The sequence below is a fragment of the Cantharellus anzutake genome (genome assembly GCF_015039405.1).
Source record: "Cantharellus anzutake strain C23 chromosome Unknown EI90scaffold_35, whole genome shotgun sequence".
In the NCBI taxonomy this organism is placed as follows: domain Eukaryota; kingdom Fungi; phylum Basidiomycota; class Agaricomycetes; order Cantharellales; family Hydnaceae; genus Cantharellus; species Cantharellus anzutake.
In genome coordinates this window covers 723386-747322 of record NW_024066985.1, presented here as the reverse complement: position 1 = coordinate 747322, position 23937 = coordinate 723386, and the positions used below count along the sequence as shown (strand labels likewise).

General features: G+C 47.4%; 7 protein-coding genes across 7 annotated transcripts; 4 read left to right on the top strand and 3 right to left on the bottom strand.

Moving 5' to 3' along the window:
• Nucleotides 1-543: 543 nt before the first annotated feature.
• Nucleotides 544-3598, top strand: EI90DRAFT_3017645 (uncharacterized protein; the record flags this gene model as incomplete). Its single annotated transcript, XM_039057131.1, has 3 exons — nucleotides 544-608; nucleotides 660-2226; nucleotides 2276-3598. 3 exons carry the CDS (start codon nucleotides 544-546, stop codon nucleotides 3596-3598), a joined length of 2955 nt encoding a protein of 984 aa, XP_038914370.1.
• A 133-nt stretch (nucleotides 3599-3731) lies between these two features.
• Nucleotides 3732-4715, bottom strand: EI90DRAFT_3064801 (uncharacterized protein). Its single transcript, XM_039060823.1, is given in 6 exon segments — nucleotides 3732-3807; nucleotides 3818-3914; nucleotides 3925-3996; nucleotides 4056-4153; nucleotides 4194-4365; nucleotides 4402-4715. The coding sequence occupies 3 exon segments, from the start codon at nucleotides 4633-4635 to the stop codon at nucleotides 4062-4064; spliced, it is 498 nt and encodes a 165-aa protein (XP_038914369.1). The 5' UTR covers nucleotides 4636-4715; the 3' UTR covers nucleotides 3732-3807; nucleotides 3818-3914; nucleotides 3925-3996; nucleotides 4056-4061.
• A 1198-nt stretch (nucleotides 4716-5913) lies between these two features.
• Nucleotides 5914-7641, top strand: EI90DRAFT_3126063 (uncharacterized protein; the record flags this gene model as incomplete). Its single annotated transcript, XM_039063891.1, has 7 exons — nucleotides 5914-5935; nucleotides 5991-6012; nucleotides 6058-6301; nucleotides 6351-6561; nucleotides 6618-7026; nucleotides 7094-7416; nucleotides 7472-7641. 7 exons carry the CDS (start codon nucleotides 5914-5916, stop codon nucleotides 7639-7641), a joined length of 1401 nt encoding a protein of 466 aa, XP_038914368.1.
• A 454-nt stretch (nucleotides 7642-8095) lies between these two features.
• On the bottom strand, nucleotides 8096-9915 carry EI90DRAFT_3017643 (uncharacterized protein; the record flags this gene model as incomplete). The annotated part of the gene is made up of 2 exons (XM_039057130.1): nucleotides 8096-9094; nucleotides 9157-9915. The coding sequence occupies 2 exons, from the start codon at nucleotides 9913-9915 to the stop codon at nucleotides 8096-8098; spliced, it is 1758 nt and encodes a 585-aa protein (XP_038914367.1).
• Nucleotides 9916-11359: 1444 nt separating this feature from the next.
• Nucleotides 11360-11838, bottom strand: EI90DRAFT_3215524 (uncharacterized protein; the record flags this gene model as incomplete). The annotated part of the gene is made up of 1 exon (XM_039066457.1): nucleotides 11360-11838. A coding segment is annotated over one exon (479 nt), but the record flags the coding sequence as incomplete, so codon positions are not given.
• Nucleotides 11839-19747: 7909 nt separating this feature from the next.
• EI90DRAFT_3064777 (uncharacterized protein) lies at nucleotides 19748-20600 on the top strand. Its single transcript, XM_039060822.1, is given in 4 exon segments — nucleotides 19748-19937; nucleotides 19984-20171; nucleotides 20242-20365; nucleotides 20376-20600. 3 exon segments carry the CDS (start codon nucleotides 19791-19793, stop codon nucleotides 20288-20290), a joined length of 384 nt encoding a protein of 127 aa, XP_038914365.1. The 5' UTR covers nucleotides 19748-19790; the 3' UTR covers nucleotides 20291-20365; nucleotides 20376-20600.
• Nucleotides 20098-21613, top strand: EI90DRAFT_1536876 (kinase-like domain-containing protein). Its single transcript, XM_039051893.1, has 8 exons — nucleotides 20098-20171; nucleotides 20242-20357; nucleotides 20419-20487; nucleotides 20541-20729; nucleotides 20778-20846; nucleotides 20899-21094; nucleotides 21214-21482; nucleotides 21533-21613. The coding sequence occupies exons 2-8, from the start codon at nucleotides 20310-20312 to the stop codon at nucleotides 21578-21580; spliced, it is 888 nt and encodes a 295-aa protein (XP_038914364.1). The 5' UTR covers nucleotides 20098-20171; nucleotides 20242-20309; the 3' UTR covers nucleotides 21581-21613.
• The last annotated feature ends 2324 nt before the right edge of the window (nucleotides 21614-23937 follow it).

Below are 23937 nucleotides of genomic sequence, written 5' to 3'. Positions count from 1 at the left end.
CTACCAAACGACTTCTCAGAACTGCGGCCGTTGATCTCAAGATCGTCCCCATCGCTAATCTCCACCAGATCCCAAACAACCTTCTGACATCGATCCAAATCCTTGAGGTTCGCAAATCATCTTGACCATCCCGATCGTGATTGCTCCTCATACTCGGTGCATGCATGCAGAATGTCAGCAGAAACGCAGAGGAACTCGACCAGTTGTGCACCGTAATTCAGAAAGCGCAAGAGTCGATGTTTGAGCCTCTCCGGAAGTGGACCGAAAAAATCCCTCCTGAGCTCAAGACCTTAGTGCAGGAATTCCACATGTACGCATCTCGTCTTCCTCTCGTTCACATTCACTGATTCTCTCCGTAGGGCTTTACAAACATGAGTGGAGGCAATTAAATCACTCCAGGAAAAACAGGTCGTCAAGAAGACCCTTCGGGCGTCCAACATCACACAACAAATAAACGATATGAAGAACTGTCTAAATGGTGGTATTCATCGATTCGAGGTTTGCGTGCTCGAGACCCCCCGAACGGCTGGATCCTGACTTACCATGTCTGTCACAGCTAAGATTGTCGACTTCAATCCTGCTTCGTACCGAGCACGCATCAGTTCAATGTACGTGTTTGCGTACATACTTATGGATTGCCTAATCACTAATGTTCCTAGCCGAGATATCGAAACTCAAGCGAACCCCGGCCGAGCACATTCATGTGAAAGGCAAATCAGAGTGCCTGCCAGGCACACGGGTGTTAAGATTCAAGAATCCCTACTCAAGTACCTGAAAAGAGCTGGGAACCGATTCGTTTGGCTACGGGGATCTCCTGGGACGGGGAAGACTGCGATATCTATGAGTGTCGCATCCACCCTTAAGGAGCAGGGTATGCTGGCCGCATCATTCTTTTGGGATAAAAACCAGACAGGAACAGGCTTGGACTCTATCAAACTGTTCCCTTCTACCCTTGCATGCCAACTTGCATCCTTCAATGAGGACTTCAAATTGTCTTTTGTCAGACGACGCCTTCGGCAACGGGATTTGGTCTCTATTCAGGGTCTCCCTTTGGACAAACAAATTAATACCCTGATAATTGAGCCCATGCGTGACTTGGAGGATATATGGCCTTTGGGAAAGGATCGCGTCGTTATCGTCCTGGATGGCCTTGATGAGTGCGGGGATCAGCAGAGACTTGGGTCGCTGATGGAACTAGTGCTTGCCTTTCAGGAGCTCCCGCCGATATTTTCTGTGCTAGTTAGTTGTCGTCCTGAGCCAAAAGTCATTTCAGCTTGGGATGAAGCTCGGGCCCAGGGTCATGCCATACTATGTGAAGATTTGGACAAGGTTGTAGTGAGAGAAGCTTTCCACACGGTCCGCTGTATGGTGGAAGAAGGCCTTCAGCACCTCTTTGACAAATATTTGTGGAAACCAGACAAGTGGGAACTTGGCGCTTTCGCTCGGGCTTGTTGGGGGTTACCTGTCATGGCGTCTATCCGGGTTCGCGATGTTGTCCTGCAGACACGGCGTGGCCGCACCTTGCAGTCGGTGTTCCGGGAGTTGCTAAACCTCACCAATGCACCTGCCAACCTCAACTGGGAGTACTTGCGAATTCTTCGACAAGCCTACATGCTGGATTCATCTGATATTCACCCAGATGTAGCCAAGAAGTATCGCTCAGTGGTTGGCGCGATTGTTGCAGCGCGCATGACGATGAACGTCTCTTTTATGTCACAGCTTTTCAAGATTGGCGAAGACGAGATCCGTGCGACATTGGAACCCATCAGCTCCATCGTTAATCTTCCCTCAGAGAACACAGAAGAAGTCACCTTATATCACGCAACGGCACAAGAATTTATTACAGGGGAGCCAATTGGCGATGAAAAGGACAAAGTATTCTTCATCGATGACGTGAAAGGGTATTTCCTTGGATTGCCACTCCTTCGACTCTTCAAGAATTATTGTGACCAGGATGCATTTGGAATACCTACGAATCCCCCCCTAGGAGATGAAAGAATTTGGAAGGAATTTATGGCGAAAAAGGAGGAATATTGGTGGCGCTTCTCCTATGTTATTAAACACTTGTTCAAGCACTTGGACCCTTCGCGACTTTTTTCACAAGAGTCCAATGAATTGCAGAACGAGTTTAATTCCTTCATCACGCAAAAATACATCTTGACTTTCATGCACTTGCAAGATGTGGAGGATCCCATAATATTTCCCGACGAATTACATCAATTCAATGTAAGTATAAACTATTCCTCCGGCGTTTTTCTGATGTCATTTTTGATAGAATCACAATTCAATCCAACTTCTGAGAGATTTACATCTCGTAGCTAGCACTGCTGCATATAAACCATGGGAACTTTATCGATCGAAGCTTCCGTTCGCTCCACCCTCGTCGTCTGTTTACAAACAATATGGCCATCTCTGTGATGTCCGGATCTTCTCCGCTTTTGGCGAGTTCTCAGGTGGCACCATTCCATTAAGCAAGGATTTACTCAGTGCCCGAGAAGTCATGCAGGCAAAGTTAAGTACACTGCCAGATGCAGTTTATGAAGGACGTAGGGTAACCAATTATGAAGCTGAATTCCGTGAACCCGATGTTCGCAATGGCATCGTGACATGCGCTGCACTCTCCCTCAATGGTCGCTATATTGCACTCGGATTTGGCAGCGGAATTATCGAAGTGGCTGATATCGACCACCAGTGCACGATCTGCCGATTGCAGCACGATCCAGCCAATTTCCCGGCCTGGATCGAATTCGTCCACGGCAGCCACCGAGTTGCCACTGAGGATAACAATGGGAATGTAATGATCCTCGGTGACGGTATGATCCCTGTAAATCTTGACACTCTTCCCACTGGTCCCTATCCAGCTGGAACCACAGCCTCAGGTAACGGATTATTCGTCGTGCGAGTCCCACGAAATCTCGACGACCCTTGGTGTGACAACATGATGCTCATATCTGTTTCGGAGGTTCCATCTATTCAGCCTCTCGCCTCTCCTCCTTTCTCCCCATCCTCTCAATTCCATAATACGAAGTTAGTCATTCCACACCGTCGGACCCTTGGTTTCTCTCCAGGAGCACGCTATGTTGGTGCTTTTGATGGGACCCAGGCCGTTACCTGGTCAACCAAATCATGTCAGTGTATTGTGGGTTATCGGGTGACGAACTTCGATTATTGGATTATTAATCCCAATGTCCCTCCGACACGCTCATATCTCATCCCTGATCCTATGTTCACTCGAGCCACTATTCCCTCGGTAGAAGGCGACATGGCTGATGAAGGACTTGATTCAGTAGATGAATTCTGGATCAAGTGCCCATTTTACGATATCTCGCCACTCACAGGGTCTTCGTCCCGTAGCATCTATTCGTCTGCGGTAGGAAGGACCCCACTGATCCAGTTTTCATCAGTCTGGTTCGATGGCAGAGCAGAGCTTGAGCTCCCATCGGACTTCTACCCAGATAACCCATCCTGGTATGGTGACCGGATGTTACGTGATTATGAAGGGATCTACTGCCCTCAGTCCAGCCGAGATGGAACTCGATTTCTACTCCAGGGCCGGAAAAGAGCCCCAATTGTTGTCGACATCAGCCAAATCGTTTAGTATTTACTAGTACGCGCTTCATCTCTTCTCATCGCTACTCGTACAAGCATCTTTGATGTATTGATATTATAGTTGGGGAAGCGCCAGAACCACGGGTGTTGTGTGCATGGAGCAGTGAGACAAGAAAGAACCCATAATATAATAATATCCACTCGAATATATATCCGGAACGAAATAGCCCGAGAAGTAACCATCGCGGTGATTTCAACAGCTTGTACATGAACCAGGATATAATCAGGGAGGACGGGAGGGTGTCTTTACTTTTTTGCAACAACGCTTCATCGGTGCGTGTGAGTCCCCAACACACAGACAATGGCAAACGGAAATAGCATCGGACAGACAACTAAGTTTTTGGTGCATACAAGCATGGAAACGTGGAAATGGCATCTAAGTAAGCGCTAGATATTTGCAGGGTTATGAGCAAGCGATCCAAGGGAATAGAGAGTAAATATCTCACCTCAGTTCACGACATTAGAAGTTGGAGTTTCACCTTGCTTTTAAGCGTGGAATGACTTGGGAAACAGAAAAGGAGGGCGAAAGAAGAGCAGAATGACCCTACGGTTGGGAAGAGCGGTGCAACCCCAACACAGGGAACAGTGTCGAACGTCCCGACATGACTCGAGAAGCTCCGGGGATAAATGCTTAGCATTGCAGGAGTCAAGTAGCACCGGTTTTTGAGCTGGGAACCACTTGTGCGAGGTTGGGTTGTGGGGAAATTGTTTTGTTGAACACTGACTTGGGAAGGAGCACTCATTCACAGCACGAGGCTAAGAATCGAGATATCGGAGGATAGACAGGTATACCACCAGGAGGCACGATGCATGTGGGTGTCGCAGAGGTAGCTCGCATCGATGTTTTCGTGCCGCCAATCCCATCGCTTCGAATTCTGGTCGCTTCAGAGCTGTTTGTTGCTTCCTGGAATAGGAAGTCAACGAAGTGGGAAGAAGTGATAGTAGGCATACTTTCCGGTTGGATAATACCCCGTAGAGGCTTTGTTCCTGAGGACAGGGCGTTGAGGTAGTAGTTTCCATGTCCATGGGTTTAGACACTTAGTGTTCAGCTAGGAGACATGTTATATTATCTTGCCTTGCTTGACGTTAGAGATATTATAGTTTCCCAATAGGGTGACAGCGTGGGTGCATCATAACACGCGTCCAATGAGAATGGGATCAAGTAGATATCGCTCTAACCAAAGAGCACAATGTATGTTGGATCGCTAAGATAGGAGGCGCCGATCTCACAAGATCGGGTTTTCGTGACACCAAAGTTTATTATTGGCAGTAGTCAGTTGTGAAGTGTGGACCAAGGCCCAGAAAACGGAGCACCAAGGAAGCAAGAATGCGTTATGTGGATCCGGTGCCAGTTGGATAGGGACGCAGCAAGGTAAGGGAGAGATTGCAGTTAAGAGGAAGTCTCGACAAGGGCGAAGACTGCACACGACAGGCAGATTATGGCCTCCGTCTTGGTACCTGGCTCCATGCCGACGGAATACATATTGGGACTTGGTCTTAGAATAAGTATGCTAATCGCGAAATAACTCAGCTTCACGTTAAAGTGAACTGAAAATGTTATAGTACCTAATCGCGAAATAACTATCGTACATTAGTTATTAGTAAGAATCATAATAACTAGTCGAAGTATCAATCTCACCTCAGCTTCACGTTAAAGTGAACTGAGGGGGATGAGAATGCGAAAAGGCGAAAGTTTTATAGAAAAGAGATAGGGCACCAGCGCGTAGTGCGCCAGGCCAAAGAGTAGTCGGTCCCGACTCAAAGCGGGATGTCAAAGCGAAGAAGAATAAAGGGAAAAAGAAGTTACAACCACGCCACCTTAAACCCATGATGGCCGTAGGGCCTAAGCTCCTACTGAGTGCCCGTTGAATTCCAACACTTGGTTCACGATGAAAAAAAGAAGTGGAAATGCTATGATGGTCTCATGCACCCACACGAGCTGCTTTGGTGGAGACCCGCGAGAAATTTTTCGAATTTCGATTTGGTAAAACACTATACCATTGAAATCGATGGAAATGGTCGACTCATTAATCCTGGTTATTTACCAAAGTTTGCTTCCACAGTGAGGGACTAGGTGCTCAACTAGAATAGCGGGAGCGCCCGCAAGTAGTAATGCAACGACCAGGCAAGGAAACAGATCTTGAGTGCCATTAACGTTACCAATAAGCGCGACGTGGCTTCCTCTTTTGGATGTAAATGTGCTTCAACGGGGTATGCCGGGCTCAACAATCTAAATGCCATGGAGCCAGAAGCGACGAGTGTCTCATGGCCTGCTAAGAAGCGACCAAGTTGAGGAGGCCCTCAATGTCGCCATCACAACCTATGAGTCTGCTGAGCTTGCCATCCTTCATCTTATGGAACAATATGAGATTGATTGACAGACGTTGAAGAAGCTTGCAAACGGTGAGTCCCGTTTCGTTCTTTTGACTCTACTGAGGCATCTTAAAGATCGCCCTTAGCCAAAGGCTTTGATATCAGCTTCTCTCACGTAACCTGGGAACAAATTGCCCCCTTTGTCGGGATTGATACCTTTTTCGGGCTTGCAAGGCTCCCCAAGTTTGAACTCAAGCGAGCTCGAATCCCGACGGTATTTTTCAAGTCGATAGTCCAACAGATCGATCGTAACAATTCCGTATATGGGCCCCTACGGACTCATTTAAACGAAGAGGCTCATTCCCGCTTCATAGCCCCAGTGAGACTAGGTCATCACGGATGGCACTCTTGGCTGATCGTTGCTCCAGGTTTTTATCGGAGTGGCGGATTTATTCTGCTCTTCGATCACTGGTGTTCCCGAAACAGCCCTTGGGGGCCGTGTTGCAACCAAGGGCAGGGTTGAACATCACTTTGTCGCTGTCGGCGGGCTAACGCTGCTGGTTGTCGTGACTATGTATAAGCTGGGTACTCCAATGGAACGACGGAATGCCATCGCGCAAATGGTTGCAGAGGCCGATGGTAAGTTGTCGACTCATTCGTTTGAGAATGTCAATGGCGTGCTTATTTCATGCCAGCTCGTGATTACCGAAACCTCACTCTATCATATAACGGCCCCGTATACTGCATTCTGTTTGACGGGGAGTCTTTTACATATTTCAAGTACGATCACAGCGAGAAACGCAAATTCTTCCGAGGCAAACTAGGCGAGGTGGAGGTGTTCAGGTTAGCAGACTCAGAAACGGACCCAAGACAGTTCATCCAAGACCTGCGTTCCGTGTGTGAAATCACCTTTTCTCTACTGCTGCACGCGCACGGCCAGGCTCTCCAATCTCTAGCCGAAAGAGATCCTGACGAGGAAGAGGGATGGAAAAGTGGAGCTAACACCGTTGAAGGAGTTCTGCATGAATGTCTCAATGCAGCTTTCTTCGATAAAGTTGTAGCCGATCAGCTGGCAGGGACGGCACTCACAAAGCTCTCTGATACGTAGGGATGCCTTCTCAAAATGGACAGTTCACGGCTGACCTCAATCTTCCCGTGTTCTAGCATTAAGTCCCTACCTCCAGGTGCGATACAAACCAGCCATCATCGCCTCATGGAATTCTTCGATGATATCTAGTTACCTATCCGCTGTTGAGCGGGCAGTATTTGCTGCTATCGATGAAGTTGCTCCATGCACGCGACAATCGAGTTCGGACAGTGTTACGACCCCTGGACACTCTGAAACCTTTTGTTTGGAGGAACGAATGGGTCTTCCGCAAGTGGCTGACGACGCAGACTATAGTGGCTGTCCCAGAGCTTTAGCCTTCCTTCTGAAGACGCGAGGAAGAGTTAATGGTATCCGTGGAGAACGAGCCATAAAATGCAATGGGCATTGTATTGAGTGTTATTGAGATGCCGCGGGCGTGAGGCCTATGCATGGATCACACAGTCGCGCGAGACACGGAGGATTCGAACGGCCGGACACCGGGACAGGATTCAATGCTGCAGCATCCAGAGGTTGAGTTTGACAAGGAGAGCGTAGAGGAAATGAAGAGCAGTAAGACCCATAACCGATGTGCCCAGCACATTAACAATCTCGATTTAACATACATTCTCTAGCTCTGTAGATGTCGTAAATGGAAACTTGTTGACCGACTCACAGGTTCAGACTAAACATCAAAATCCCAAGCGAGTGCAAAGATACTAAACAATCTCGATGACAAGTGGTGCTTTCATGTGACCTTGGAGCAGGAATCGAGTTCCATCCCTGCTGGAGCGGGGATGGTAAAAGTCCGTCAGGGGCATCCGATCCCCATACCAAGCATAACGATTGCGGCTATCGAGTCTGATCGGGTGATATCCATTTGGGACAAAGAGAAGTTCTCTGCCATCGAATGAGATTACGTATCGATACAGTGAGACCGTGGTGGTGACCCGATGAAGCAGTGGAGTCCTTCCGACCATGGAGGAATGGACCTCCCCATCTTCGTTTCTCAAAATGTCATAAAACGGGCAGTTGAGCCAGGTTTCATCCAAGTCGTGATCAGGATGAGTACGTCGAAGGAACACAGGCTTATGTCTGGTATATGATGAGGGGGGGGGGTCCGACTCCTGGATTCAATATCCAAGTGGGGCAGCTCGGTACCTGATAGTAAGCAATGAGCTCATACGACTCCATCGACCAAACGAAAGCTTTCTCCCTGTCATAGGCGCCGACGTAACGAGCTCCTGGGGAAAACCCAAGTGAGCCATGGAAAGGAATAGATGGAAACTTAGGGTATGACCGGGCTGTGTGTTTCGATCCAGAGTGGAAAGAGTTAGAGCGAGGGAAAGGCAGGCACCGGATAGATGGGCGATCTGAAACAGATAGCACGACCACACTTTTGTACCACTTTTCGTCCCCTGGTGCCCGAACTATTAATGACCTATCCTGTGGCACTGCCGTCACAACAGAATAGCGGCACACAGGAAGTGGGTCCTTTAATCTCACGGGCTGTGCACCACGAGCAAAGATGATAACCCTTCCCTTGTTGTCTTCCACGGCGATACGACAATCGCCAGAGACGAACTCGATCCAAATGGGATGATTGGAAGCATCACACTGGAATTGGGAGACGGCGCATCGATCATCAATATCAGCAACCTCGATCATGCCATTTCCGAAACCAAGGGCAACATAACGGCCGTCTGGAGATATTGCCGCACTGGTAACAGTGCCATTACGAGTACCGGCATGATCAAATTCAGCCTTATAATCAACTGCACCAAATTTGCGAGCAAGCCACCGCGATTCGACCGGAATCGTTATCGTTTCAGGTGCGTCGGAAGAGACGGCATTTTGCGCCATGAGTACACCCTCACTTAGTGGAATGGTGTTGCCATGAGAAAGCTGGTCACCAAAACAGAAGATGCGGATGCAAGAATCGGAGAGATGGTGGTATTGCTTGAACAATTCAGATGATGGTGGGATGAAACGAAGAGAGGATGGATGATACCGCCAAGGATGACGAGGAATTGAAAGCAAGTGCTCGTTGTAATACGCAGTCTCATTTAGAAGCCTAATTGAATGGTGCTGGATGCAACGAAAGTGGAGCTTTAATTATTCGAACAGGGAAAGTAGACGTGGAGACTCACCTGGACTTGGTGACGCAATCGATCAGGCATGTGAGAAGATGAGAATCGAGGATTCAGCGCAAGATATGACAATAGGTTGCGCGTAATAAAGCGCTCAAACTTGTGCTGCAATTCATTTTCGTCGCGGGAGAAAAGTTGAGATGGATCTAAATGGTCAAACAAGTGCCTTAGGGCATATTTGACATGTCCAGGAAGATTCCTGAGCTGTTCCTGAAAATTCTTCCGTTTGTTTACACCTCCAGATGACGTCTCCGTGGGGATGTCATACAGGTTCCGATCGATGATGTCATCCACAAGTGCAAGGAGTCGAAAGCCGATGAAGTATCCCTCCACGTCATCAATGAAGAAGGCCTTGTCAGTGTCACTTCCATCGACAACGGGGTTACCGGTGATAAATTCCTTTGCCGTCGCATGGTAGAAATCAATGGTTCGGGCATTATCCGAGGGGAGATTAAGTATAGAGCTGATCGGCTCCAAACACGTCCGCACTTTATCCTCTGTCATCTCTAGGAGCAACGACAGGCAACGTACGCTGTTCACCTGTGGATCATGTGCGGCGATGATCATCCCCATGACTTGGCGGTAAGTCTCGGCAACGTGGGGATGGATTTTGGAATCGAGCATGTACGCTCGTCGAAAGACGCGCAGGTACTCAGAACGAACATCGGTAGGCGCGTTCTCGAGATTGAAAAAGTATTCAAATTCGGATTGAAAGTCAGCACCACGTTGAGTCAGACGGCGAACATCACGAATCCGCATTTCAGCGATAATGGGCAATCCACGACAAGCTGAGGCGAAAGAACGAAAGTGTCGTTCTAACGGTTTCCACTTTGATTTTTGGATACAGTCCGCAAGCTTCTCCTGTGTTAGAACGGGGCGGAAACGGACGACTCTGGAGTGGAATCGGAGACTTAGCGTGGAGGGACCTTGGCCTCAGCGACTCAAGCGGAGCGCTGTGCCATTGCTGTTTGTCCATTTGGTCCTTAATTTCACAGTAGGTGAGCAGGAAGTCTCTTGGGGGCATTTCAGGTCGATTTCGGACTGAAACCAAGACGAGTATGTACAAGCGCCGATATATATAATGGAAGGGGCAAAAGCACAAAGAGAACAAAGGGTGACCGAATCGGAACGAAGACATCTGAACGGGAACAAAGGGTAGAGGGAGCGGAGCGGTACCGAAGGTCATAGGTCAAGACCTGTGATACGTCCGAAAGGAGGTAGGGAGGGCGAGGCCCAGAGGGGCAGGAGGATGAGGGGAAGTGGGGATGATGACTAACTGGCTAGAATAGAAAGAAGCAGTAGTCCAAATAGGGATGAAGGGAAAACGCGAGAAATACATTACAGGCGGTGAGAGTGCCGAAGGCGGTCCACGAAGCTCAGGGGTTGCGGAGCTTACGGAGGTTACGGAGGCGGGGTTGGAAGTCCGAGGAATATTGGCAATGGTGTTTACGTAGTATGAGGTCACCAATGCAATGGACTATGGCCGAGGTGGAGTCAAAGTCTGAGGTAGGGACTATGACGGAGGCTCGGAGTAAGGTACGAGTGGTGTCCGAGTGCAAAGTACGGAACAGCGGTGGAAGGTCGTAACTTGGCGGAAGGGTGGCGGAGGAGTAACGGAGGGAGGAGAGAGGGGATAGGTAAGGGGAGAAGGAGTGGCGGAAAGGAGAGTAGTCAGGTCCGAAGGTGAGTATCGGAGCGGACGGGGGAAGCGTAGGGGGATAACGGGAGGGTGGAGGTGTTGTGAAGGGGGAGCGGAGTAGTAGGAGGGGTGGCGAGTGGGGCGATGTTCGGTCCGAAGGTGAGTATCAGAGCGGACGGAGATAGGGTCGGAGAGGTAAGGGGGAGGTGTGTTTGCCAAGACCGAAGGTGAGTATCGGAACGGCAACGGTAGGTTATGACTCCGGAGGTGAAGAGGGTGGAGGTCCAGAAGTCGGGTTGGGGTCGGGTATGCACGGATATGACATCCTGGACCATCCTCAGGACGGTGGAGTCATGCTTGTAATTATCCAGATCCTCGCAAGGAAGGTTTCCGTAGGCAGGACCGAATTTTGCAGTCCAAGCCGAAACGATTTGTGTTTCTGGACGAGAACTAACAAACACGGCAAAGTTAATCGGCAGATCATCAAGCAGCAGGACAGCCTTCATCAAGTCCTCAAGTGTTTCCTGATCCCCACATTCATCTAAGCTGTCAAGAATGATAACGAAGTGTTTCTCGCTCAACAGCCACAACTCCTTCAGATCACACATTGGGCCAATGATGAGAGCCTTCACTTGCTCCTCCAAGCCAAGACTTGAAGCTAATTCTAGGTCCTCCCGCTGAAGATGTTTTACAAGTGACAATTTGAAGTCCTCACTGAAAATTGCAAGTTGTCGCACAAGTGTGGACGGTAACATTTCAGCGGAGTCGAGCCCACTGTCTTTTTGATTCTTATCCCAGAAGAATGACGCTGCCAATCTTCCTTGATTAGCAAGAGTCGAAGCGATGCTTAGAGAAATTGCGGTCTTGCCAGTTCCAGGAGAACCGCGTAGCCAGAAGAATCGGTTTTGGACTTCTCCCAGATGTTCAAGTACAGATTGCTGCATCACAACCCGTGTGGTTCGAAGGCACTCTGATTTACTCTGGACGCGCTTGTAATCAGCAGGGAGTCGTGTGAGTTTCCGAAGTTCCGCTGGGGACAGCATTGATTAGAAAGTATGACACGTGAACATGGAGATGCACATTGCACAAATAAATGAAACCATTATGCCCCCAACTGTCATTGTTGTACCAACAATCCTAATTTATGATCAATCACAATGATTCTTGGGAAGACTCATAGTGATTCATGAAGGTCCATGAGGGTCCATGATCCTTTATGAAGGCTCATGACACTTCATAGACAGGCATGTAACCACTCAAAACCTGCCTGGAACCACTTAAGTCATGAGCAATCATGACCCCCCATGCAGGTTCATGACATCTCATGCAATTCCATGATGGTTTGTCATGAACCAGCATGACTGTGGATGACACTTCATGCTGCTTCATGAAGTTTGGTGACCATTCATGAAATGTCATGACTTCCATGACAGTTCATGAACCACCATTACACTTTTTGCAAGTTACTGCTGACAAGGGTCCAGGTCAGATCTTTTTGATATTGTATTTGACTGTTTAGTGTTTGTTTTTTTGGCATCTTGGGCAGCAGAATGAGCAATTGTGGTCTCCTTTGTTTGAATTTTGAGCTGGGCTTTGGTTTCTATGCATTCTTTTCATAATGTAATATTCTTCTTGCTGCATGCTTCATCTTTTTGTTTTGGTTCCATATTTGATGTTGTAGATTGTGTTTTTCATCATTCATCCCCTTTAGAACTGATTTATATGTTGAAACTTTCTGTCTCAGTTAATTTTTGCTCAGCCTTGGAATATGACTGGATATTGATTTCTTTCCATTATTGTGCACAGTGATATTGACTGTTGATACCCTTTTCTGATTGGGAGAGTGGCCTTTCCTTCTAACTTGATTCTGCTGTGAACCCATGCTAGATAACCTTTGTATTAACACTTATCCCAACCTCCACTGTGGGCTGTGAATGCATTTCTGGTGTGAAAAGGGCCTACCTCAAACACTCACTTGGCTTTGGCAACTTCTGCATGCCCATGGTGATCCCAAATCTTGAACCAAAAATTCTCTTTCATCTCATAGTTGTCATATCCCAGATCTTCTGCCTCCCTCCGCCCTATCACTACATGACTCCTATGACCTCCACCAGCCCTCCCAATCTCTCTCTGTTGCCTCCGGTCGATGCCAACAGCCCTAGACTACCTCCTCCTTCGACTCTCTCCCACTCTGCCACCCACCTACATCTGCATCACCTCCAGACCTCCACCACCATACCACCACCTCCTCAGACACCTTGTTCAAAGGAGTTGGACTTGCTGGTTGTTGATAAATCTCAACTTGCTTATCCACCCTCCTTCCAACTCCAGTCTCTGCACCTCTGGTACCTCCTTACCTCCGGTACCTCCTCATTCCTATTACCTCCAGTCTTGTTAATCCTTATTGTTTATCATTTGATATTTTCTACAACCCCAATCTTCCGGACTACAACTTCCGGGCTCTGGACCTTTCCAGACATCTTTCTCTGTAGTTCCCTGCTTGTTCATAGATGCTTCCAGACCTTGCCATTCAGTTGGCTTCTAATTCTCTCACTCCACAACCTCAGATGTAATTCAGGCTTTTCGCCTATTCCTTATCTGTCTTGTGGCTTCTTTTCTATTTACTGCCACTTCCCTTGGTAACCTTTGTTTACCTTTGGATCCAATTGCTTCCACTATATGTACATGCATACCCCTCTAGTAAATAGTTCCCCCAGTTATAATATAAACAGTCTTCAGCCCTCCAAAACCTCCTCCAGGATGTCTATCACATCCCACTCATCTGCTGCTCCAAAGAACTGAGTAACAGGCACTCCTAGAGATGCCTTGGTATAAAACCCAACAAATCATGTGACAAACGATTGACCCTCGCTAATGCCTCCTTTGTTAAGTAGTGAGGGGGGGCTTCCAGCCCCCTTCTGCTGGCAGCCTCAGTTCCTCCATCGCCAGCTCCCCTGACAAATTGGGGACAACAAGAATGTACCAGGCGCAGTGCTCTGTTCCGAGTCACTGAAGCCGAGTCCCTTCAACACCCCATCACCCTCAGAGCTCCGCCCCACCTCCAGTCTGTCTCTGACCCACCATCAGACAACCCAGAACACCGAGCTCCACCCAACAGCATCTCCTGGATAGCGATCAGACCTATCCTAAGGAATGATACCATCCTTGACAATAGTCTCAAGTCCCTGCAGCTGAATTTAAAGTCTATTCCGTTGACCCATAGTCACGTTATGAACTGTACAGTACATTTCCCATTTATAGCAGTCAAGTGGGGAATAGGGAAACTTACCCTTCTTTTCAACTCAATCCCCACTTAGTCCCTTCAGTGAGTTTGAGGAGCTGAGGACAGGGTCTAGCACCCAGGCACCTGGAACATTGCACACACCCAGCCCTGAGGCCAGGCTGTCCTTGAGACTGAGCCCTGACATTAATTCAGTCCCAAATTATATATTTTGGAAGCTATTCAAATGGACTATTCATTGAAGTAAAGTGTGGTGACACCATGGGAAACAGTCCTGACATCCCTTTACAGCATGAGCACAGGCATTGAGTTATCCCAAAAGACTTGTGTCCAAAAAAGTATTTTGCATTTTTCTCAATAATTTATTAGTCAATTTAGTCTCAAATTATATATTCTGGAAGCTATTCAATGGGGCTATCCAACTATATAAAGTGTGTCTAGACCGTGGGAAACAGTCTTGACACCCCTCTGGACAGCAGCCAGCAATGTGCACAGTCTGAGTCAATTAACCACAAAATAACAATATATCTACATTTAATATTTTTATTTCACATGTCTAATCATGTCCCACTTGCACAGCCTGGAGATGACCCCATGTCCTGTGCTGTCACAGCACTGAGGGGGCATGAGGGATGAAAACCTATCTGGGTCCTAACTTAATCCTGGGTTTCTGTCAGGGGACAACTCCTGGGTCCCCATGACCCTCCCCTATGGTCCACAGCCCTATGTGTAACCAGCCCTATCCAGGACTGTGGGTAAGGAGATGAGAAGGAAGCTAACTTCTCATCTTCCCACAGTGGCCACAATATCAGGAAATCTTCCGGGGATACCTGCAAGTCACATGAGGGCAGGATCCGGGGCCAGATCATGCGGTGCGTGGAGCATGCGGCATGGGAAGTGCACGCAGGAAGTGTAGCAGGTCCGGATGCGGGTCTGGGTCCGGGCCAGTCAGGGTGTGTGCCCTGACAGTTTCCAGATTCTGGGCAGAATTTAAGTTGCTCCAATGGATGGGACCTCATGCTACCCCATTCTCTGGACCCATCCTTGTGCCTGCGCTTTGGTTTGGCCAACTGGTAAGTTGCCCCATGGTGTGATGGGACCTGTAATTTACACATGCTGACTAGGCAGCACTAGTCTCTGCAGAATCTTCAACCGATTCATGTGTGCGATCCTGTGGGTCTTTTGCTGTTGCGAACCACCACTTCTTCACTAAGGTGCTTGGCCTTGTTTATTCCTTAGCTCTCACTCTTAGTTCTGCCTTAGTCTTTTTATTGGAGAACTGTGCTATGGGAGCAGAGCGAGCATTCTGTACAGCCATGTTCCCACGGCTGCTCGTGATTCAGACTCTTCCAGATCCTACAGATGGTTGGACCATGTGACTACTCAGTCACAAGACTTCCCTTTTCTATTATTTCGGACTTATCCGTGCCAGGCCACTGATACATTCATTCATTGTATTATTTCCTTTTTCCTCAGTTCTCGTGCATATAGCTTGAGACTGAGCTAGCACTTATAGATCAATTACCATGCATTTCCTCACTTTTCACACATCCCACCCCCATCCCCATCACCTCCTGCTGTACCATTGACTGCCCTTGTATCTTGTTTTGACTGTTTTTCTTTTGTTTGTGTTGTAAACATGGCGTTCCATATATGGCAACCCACTTCAGCAGTTCACTCGCAACCCAGATGTAATATAGAAATGAGAAGAGAAACTGTAACTAACTAAAGAACATATGGTGCTAAAGCACTCATATTTATACTCCTGAATAACATTCCAGGCTCTTCTATGCTCAGCACTTACACAGGCGCTAGTAACCTGTAGAATATTCTCGGATATTCCGGTTCAATCTAATCATGTGACTTGTATTCCAACAGTTTGCATTTAGCGCTCAGTGATAAGTGTTTGTGCTGGGTTGGTTCAACATTGATTGTAGCTTGTAACTATGGGCCACTGTGTCTATCCTGTGCAATCACATTTGCTGCTGGCCCACTGCAGGCTGGGTCCACTACACCACTGATCCAGACCAATTAGACAATAGTTTGGATGATGCTGCTGCAATACATAATTTCAATTGCAGGAGGCCCCAAACCAATAAGGGGGCCCCCAATACAAAGAGTCTCTTGGGTGGGGTTAGCAATGCAAAATCGGTACCCTATAGGGCCTCACCCCTGGCTGAGCAAGGTGAGGGTAGAGTGACCCAGCAGGACAGAAAAAGCCACCTTGGACAACCGATATCTAGACCTATAGAGGGGGGTTCTCAGGACGTTTGAAGAGGGTCTAGAGGCCTCTTTTGTATGGGAACATCCTAGGACGTCCTGAGACATCCTGAGAATTCACTTTCAATTCAAATGTTCAAGTAAGGATGTCCTTGATTCACAATCCACTTCTGGAGCTGTGTGCATGCAGAATCATGAGTTGGAGTAATAATACGAAATAAAGAGGCGATTAAGAGAGATTTATCGCAAAAAACCCAATGGCAAATGGTTCAGAACTGATGGAGAAATGTGTGATTCTCGGTTCACTCAACACCGCATGGGAGTGGCATGCGTGGGAAATGACATGCAAGGTCAAAGTTCAGTGCCTCTCAGATGTCAAAAAAATACGAAAAAATATGTCAAGTTTACTTTGAGGACATGTATTGTAGTGCACGAACTTTCAGGACATTTGGACTACTATTCAGTGAGATAGGGGAAATGCACAATGTATTCCCCGCTCCTCCCATACTATCTTGCTCATTTCTCCACCATTTGGAATGAGACCAACTGCGTTGTAAAGCTAAGGTTTAGTATAGTTGAATGGTGTAAGTTAGAACAGTTATGGTTATGGGGAGCAGTTGAGGCTTCCAACACAAGTTTGGGTTTCCAGGCCACTTTCTTATTGTTCTGTCTTTTTCAATTTCTTTTATTAGTGTTTTCCATTTCTTAAACCCAATTGGAATGTTCTTGAAGCTACCATAGCATATTATTTCTGTTTGTTTCTACAGGGAAAGGTTCATACACCACAAAATAACTATTTTTATGGATTTTACACTGTAGCCACACAGCACACAGGCCCAGTCTTGCCGCCATTTGCACATCCATTTACGACCCACATTACTCGCTCTTTCCAATTTTTTTTCTATTTTTCTGAAACCATTTTCAGTTCCTAAGCAGGATTCTCATGCACAGCATAACTTTCAACTTCTTACTCAACGGTCTCCACAACTACGCATTTATACCCAACGTTCTTATGCTCGATCGATAGAGCACGATTAGTTCTCCTACCATGCCAATTTTTGTGCCGAATGGACAAATATTAGTAGAGATTCTGATTCAACACCATGCTGAATCTCATGTGGACTTGACAGCACCTGTTAATGGTGGTACCTCAAGAACCACAGAGCCAATTTGAATAAAATTGAGCTTGTTGGAAAGCTGAAGGAGAGGAGAAATTATTGTGGCTCAAAAGAAGGCACGGGAAAGGGACGGTTTGGTTTCGTGTCGACCTTCTTTCATATCAGGCTGCTCCAGCAGTATTTCCCCCATTTCTCCCCCATTTCTTCGTCGATTCACACATATTTTGTATCATTAGAAAGCTGTTATCAAAATGAGTCGAACTAGTCTGTAGCGGAGAAATTTGGTTCAGCCGTTGTGGAGATCGTCAACTTTATTCATTGTGTTGCCATCAATCGGCATAACTTGCAAATATATTGACAAAAATGCCATTGATTTCTCTCAAACTTGGTACTATAGGAAGAATATTCTCCACGGGCGCTCAGGATATTTTTCCATATTTTTAAGGCTCCTGAGAGACTCTGAATGTCGACTTTTTCCCTTTTCCCACGCAATCCATGTTCGGTGAATATTCATGACAACACACATTAGAACTTGAATGTGGTAATATATATGCTTACATGCGACATAACATGTGTGTTCTTCATTCTGATACCAAGCTATAAGGTTATACATTTCCTTACAGAATGTTAGCCAGAGCTTGTATGTACTTGTAAGCAATGGATTTTCCAAATCGGTGAAGATTTAACAGAGATGCCAGCCTCGCAAGCTACCCATAGTAGGTGCATACCGGATATGGTTATCTACAATGGCCTGTAAAATCTCCAAAATCTTTATAAGCATTAAAAATCCCCTTGAAAGCACCATGGCAGAGTATAATGCTCGAAATCATTGAGAAACATTGGCCATTCCCCCACCTTGGCCCTAATTCCCTTTATCTTTTCCATTTTCCTGTCTACTATTTATGTAAATAGCCGTATGTACAACATCACGGGGCACATAGTTATCAGGACATCCTCAGATTTTCCCACAGTCCATTTTTGGCAGCAAGCCCAGGACGTCCACATTGAAATAGGCCGTTTAGGCCCTATTTGAAGCATAAAAAACGCCCCTTGATAGGGTGGGTTAATTGGCTGACTAGCCTGGAAAAAGCCAGTCTGCTACAGGGCACTCAAGCACCCCTTATTTGGTAATGCATGGTAAATAAAAGCAGACTACCGATTGCGGGAATTGACTTCCAGGTCAACGGGAATGGGGACAATTGATAGTAAAAGTGGAGAGTTCAGTTGAAACGGTTCCGAGAAGATGGATCCTGCGGAAGGAAAGGACCCCCGGCTCCCTTTCTAGAGGACCTCTTGCAACTGACATATTATTGAAGACGAATTTTCAGGTCCTGGCTGGGAGTACATTGCCGATAAGGAGATAAGGATTACTGAAGATCGGGTGCAAATTTTGGGACACAGTCACAAATGGAAGTGGATCCAGTTCGCGATATGAAAGACTGCTTATCTAGATATGTAGTATGCCTTGCCTCTGGATCTATCTGATAGTGGGACCTTCCTGAACCACTGTATACAGCGAATGTGCGTATATCTCACATAAGGCTGCTCCGTGCTCCCTGGGCCCGCACTCCACTTCTCCGCATCTCTGCACCGTACACACCATATACCGACCAAGATGGCAGATCAGACGCCAGCATTGTCCCCTTCGAGCAGCCTTGTTGTTAGTGATTCACATAATCTGGACGGAAGGATCGTGTTTGATATCAGGGACGGGCGGGTTATCGCCCCTAACTTAGTCCTACGCGGTAGAGTAAGCACAACGCAGTTAACTCAGCTAGGTTTACCTCATTTGTCTAGGGCGGAGTGGTTGGCGAGAGCGGCACTCTCGTAGAAGTCATACACGAGGTTGAACTCTCGCAGGAGGTGGTGGAGCAGGCGGTGGGGCGGGACGATGCAGAGGCGGCAGAGCATTTTGTTCAGGTTTGCGATTTGTTCGCCGACATCAGCATGAGGATAACTCTTGTCACAGCGCGTGGAGCGCCAATTAAATGTCATTTGCTCTTTGGATCATATAAACATTGCTCGATTCCAGGGATGGACGATGATGCTTGAGGATGAAACTTGGCTTCGCGCGAGGGCCACGTATGCTAGTTGTAAGGGAGGGAGAGTTATGGATTATCTCAGCGCCAACGTGAACGCGGACCGCCAAAAACTGGTACGTCTTAAGAGGTGCGCCTTCTCCAGAGTGTCCGTGTTTACCTTAAGTACTTCATCAGATTCTTGGAGTATCTCGAGGGCTTTCATATCTTCATTCTAAGGACATCGTTCACGGAAACCTCAATCCGGTTCGTATACCTTGACCTGCTAATCGAGAACCACTCGTTCATCAACCCCCTAGAGTAATGTACGTATCGATTGCAGCGCCAATGACAAGCATCCCATTCCTCGGATCAGTGGCTTTGGGTCCTCGTACGCCATGACAGATGCCATCCCTGTCCGCCTCATAGTGGAGGGTGCGTGCTCCGTGCCTTCAAGATATGTCGCCCCAGAAGTCCTGGCCGGACGTGGAGTCCCGTGCGACCAAAAGGGTGACATCTGGTCCCTTGGATGCACATCCTCACAGGTATTTAATGCCTCTTGTGTACCAATTGGGATCTCACCGTTTCCAGATGCTCTTCGGCAGACGTCCCTACGAGAGTATCCGCAACGACTTCCACATTCCATTCGCGGTCGCGAGACATGTGGCCCCCTACAGTGCGTGGGATTCTTCGGATCCTTGCCATGAAACACTTCAGAGCTGCCTCGAACGTGGCGCTTCTCTGCGTGCCTCCGCTTGTGACGTTGTCGAAAGATTAGGGTAAGTTGTTTCCTTTGTTTATTATGTAAGGTGGAACTGAAATTCGGCAGATTGGTCATTGCCCTTTCAGAAATCCGGCGCCAGCTTCTCGAAGTGGAAGAACACAATCTCACGGGTAGAATCCAAATTATTGAAGATATGTTTGAAGACGGCTCTGGTGTACGAACTAGAGGGATTTGTGATGGGGTGTGCATGTGTGCTATCTTTAGGCTCATTCGCGCCTGACAGATCACGTCATTTCTAATAGGAGGGCGTTTGTGTCCGATACTCCAATGGCATTTCAGCGTCAGATGGAAATGAGATTCTCGATGGGCAGGTGCGTCGGTGGCGTCTATATCTCGAATTTCTAATTTTCGTGGGCGCATAAAGATCCTTAATATCAAAAGGCACATACGAATATGGGGTCGACTTGTCCATCGAAATATAGAGGCTTTTCGTGGGTGGGCTTTGAACGTGGAAGGACACAAACTTCGTGTTGGCTTCATCTCAAGCTGGCGAGAGAGCGTGACTGTGAGGCGTTATCTGCAGCAGAACCCAAGTGCAGATCGGTGTGAATTGGTGAAATCTCATCTTTTAACTTGGAAACTATCTGACACATTCCCACAGGTGCGCGGCGTTGCACAAAGCCTTCTTTATTTGCACTCGGAGGGGGTCGTACATGCAAATATTCACCCAGTCCGTCTGATACTATTTTTTCCAAAAATTTCGAAACATATCAGTCCAACAGGACAACGTTATGACTGGTAACGAAGGGGATTCATATTTGCGTGGCTTCGACTTCTCGTACGATCATCGGTCCGAGGAGTCTCTATACGGCTATCGTGGCGGCTTACAACTCCAATTCACGCCCCCAGAGTTCCTGAATCGCCACACACCAATACCCACAGAATCGAGCGACATATGGGCATTCGGATGCATTTCCGGTGAGGTATGATTTGTTGCTGTGCTGATGAAGTGTTATGCCAAGTACCTACTTAGATACTTACCGGCCAGCTACCCTATGCTGGGCTAAGTGATATGCAAGTGATGACAAATTCAGTAGCCAGCCCCATCATTCCCTACCATTTGAATGATGTAGACCCTTTCGAAGGGGCGATCATTGGGTGTTTCCTCCCTCAGGATCAACGACCAAGAATTATAGACATCATAAGGGCCTGGTCTCAACATCTTTCTCTACCTATCCCTACACCCGCTCCTCGTAATAACGACAATCCCACACATTCATATGTTCAATCCCAGGCAGATACCTCAAGGGAGTTCCGCCACTCCACCAAACACTCGGTGTGCCTCGCATGTAGACTTCGCAAAAAAGTGAGCAACACCTTCACATTTGAATTGCTATTACTAATTTTACGTGAAAGAGATGTGCTGGATTCACAGATCCTTGCTCCGAGTGTGTAAGATTATGACTTGAATGTCTGCGTCATGGAATCAGCAGATCTGCATGGTCCAATGTGGGTCATACCCACACACGTCGCCATGTGACTTATTCTTGAATAGGAAGTGAAATTGGCTGAAGCTCAACAGAAAATCAAGGAGTGGACAACCTCAAAGAGACAACGGAACCCACATGGTTTGGTTAGTTATTTTCCAAGCTTGCATTCATTGATCAGTACCATTGTAGGTATTTTGAACCTCTCTGAGATATTTTTGGATGCTTCCTTGGGGTCGGCATCACAAGGAGGTGTAGGTTCTGGAATTGGTCCCAGTGGCAAACAAGGGGGTCTGGGGGTGGTGCAACCTTCCTCTGTGCCTGCCATTCCCAATCTTCCTGTTGTCTGGGGTGATAGTGCTGGGGGGGCACTTTGCCAGCCTGACCTAATTCACTCCAACCCAACCCAACCCATTCTCAGCCCAACTCTCCACCAAATCCAAACTCTCACCCCAATCCAATCTGCTGTCCAAACCCCTATAATTGACCCAATCCAAATCCTCCGCCCATCCAAATCCTCACTCAGCTTAGTGGACCTTGAACTCAAATCCTCAGTCGGCCCACCCATATCCTCACTCAGCTTTGGCTTGAAAGGCAGGCATGCATGCATTAGACCATCCCAACAGGATTCTCATAAGGGAGGGTGAAAGCCTGTAAGGGAGATAGGCTGCACACTCATGGCCCACCCTATTCATTCAATATTATTGTGTTGGGAATGTGATAGTCTGGGACCTGACTGGCCCTTCTGAATAGGAGTCAGATTTGTCCCATGCTGCTCAGGGATGGTACATTTAAATAACCAAAAGCAAAATAAAAATATCACGTGAATTTGATGTAATAAGCATTTGTCCTCCAACCGAATAGGGAGGTATAGGTAATAGATATTCATCATCCAGCCTAATGTGGAGGTGCTGTCATGACCCAGCAATATCCATAACATCCATCAACATGCCCCAGCACCACCGGCCCACCCACCTGCTACTATCATTATCTGACCATCCACCCATCCATCCATCACCCTCATCTGTACTTTCTCCCCCACACATGTGCCTTCTTGTCAGGGCATGGATGGTTATCCGGCCGGCCTGGACCCCTATCCAGATAGGTTGAGTACCTGTAAGCCAATATCTGCATGTGATTTGCTGTAGTTAGAATGCAGGTTGTATTCAATGTGCTATTTCCGCTATCGCATCACCCCTTACCTGTTATCGCTGTTAGAACTGGGCAAGGGCGGACGATTCTGGAGGGGAACCGGAGACTTAGCAAGGAGGGACCTTGGCCTCAGCGACTCAAGCGGAGCACTGTGCCATTGCTGTTTGTCCATTTGGTCCTTAATTTCACAGTAGGCGAGCAGGAAGTCTCTAGGGGGCATTTCAGGTCGATTTTAGACTAAGGACTAAAACGAGTATGTACAAGCACCGATATATATAATGGAGAGGGTGAAAGCACAAGGAAACAAAGGGGATCCGAATCGGAACGAAGGCGTCTGAACAGGAACAAAGGGATGACAGAAGCGGAGTGGTACTGAAGGTCATAAGGCAGAACCTGTGGTATGTCCAAAAGGAGGTAAGGAGGGCAAGGCCCAGAGGGGCAGGAGGATGAGGGGAAGTGGGGATGATGACTAACTGGCTAGAATGGGAAGAACATCAGCAAAAGTCCGTTATGCTCCGGAGCATCAAGAGTGGCTGGAGCATGTGGGAGACAAAACAGCAGATTGGGCACTCCTGGAGCCAATAGTGTTCTCCTGGGAGGGGGTTCAGGAGCAGCTGGGAGTGGTGAGGAGTATGTAATGTGCCAGGAGCAGTGGGAGGAAAATTTTGGTCTCTAAAAAGTTGAAAAAAAAAATTTAGGGAAAAATCAAAAAAAAATTCAGGAACTATAGTGCCTTTAAAGTGCTTTCAGGACATATAATTATTTGCAAAATTGAGGAAGAAATGATGGAGAAAAATGGAAAATACTTTCGGAGACCCGAGAAATAATGAGAACTGAATTGATGGGAAAGTCTGAAAATTGAATAGGAAAGTGAGGGGAAGCCTTGTAAGCATTGTTATTTTCTGCTGTTCTGATTTTTCCTGATTGTTCTTGGTCTCACTCCCAGCTGCTCCTGGACCCTCCCAGGAGCTTTCAGGAGCTTCCTGGAGTATTGAGGAGCAGCTGGGAATGAGACCAAGAAGAATCAGGAAAAATCAGAACAGCAGAAAATAACAATGCTTACAAGGCTTCCCCTCACTTTCCTATTCAATTTTCAGACTTTCCCATCAATTCAGTTCTCATTATTTCTCGGGTCTCCAAAAGTATTTTCCATTAGCTGCTCCTGGACCCTCCCAGGAGCTT

Bases quoted from the DNA above. Each gene is read 5' to 3' on its own strand.
- EI90DRAFT_1536876 (XM_039051893.1), top strand. From the start codon at position 20,310: ATGTTTGAAGACGGCTCTGGTGTACGAACTAGAGGGATTTGTGATGGG. The intron at 20,730-20,777 runs GTGAAATCTCAT...ACATTCCCACAG, and splicing joins GTGCAGATCGGTGTGAATTG to GTGCGCGGCGTTGCACAAAG. The intron at 21,483-21,532 runs GTGAGCAACACC...TTTACGTGAAAG, and splicing joins CATGTAGACTTCGCAAAAAA to AGATGTGCTGGATTCACAGA.
- EI90DRAFT_3064801 (XM_039060823.1), bottom strand. From the start codon at position 4,635: ATGGACATGGAAACTACTACCTCAACGCCCTGTCCTCAGGAACAAAGC. The intron at 4,366-4,401 runs GTATACCTGTCT...CTCGATTCTTAG, and splicing joins ATGCATCGTGCCTCCTGGTG to CCTCGTGCTGTGAATGAGTG. The intron at 4,154-4,193 runs GTTCCCTGTGTT...TCCCAACCGTAG, and splicing joins ATGTCGGGACGTTCGACACT to GGTCATTCTGCTCTTCTTTC.
- EI90DRAFT_3064777 (XM_039060822.1), top strand. From the start codon at position 19,791: ATGACAGATGCCATCCCTGTCCGCCTCATAGTGGAGGGTGCGTGCTCC. The intron at 19,938-19,983 runs GTATTTAATGCC...CACCGTTTCCAG, and splicing joins TTGGATGCACATCCTCACAG to ATGCTCTTCGGCAGACGTCC. The intron at 20,172-20,241 runs GTAAGTTGTTTC...TTGCCCTTTCAG, and splicing joins GACGTTGTCGAAAGATTAGG to AAATCCGGCGCCAGCTTCTC.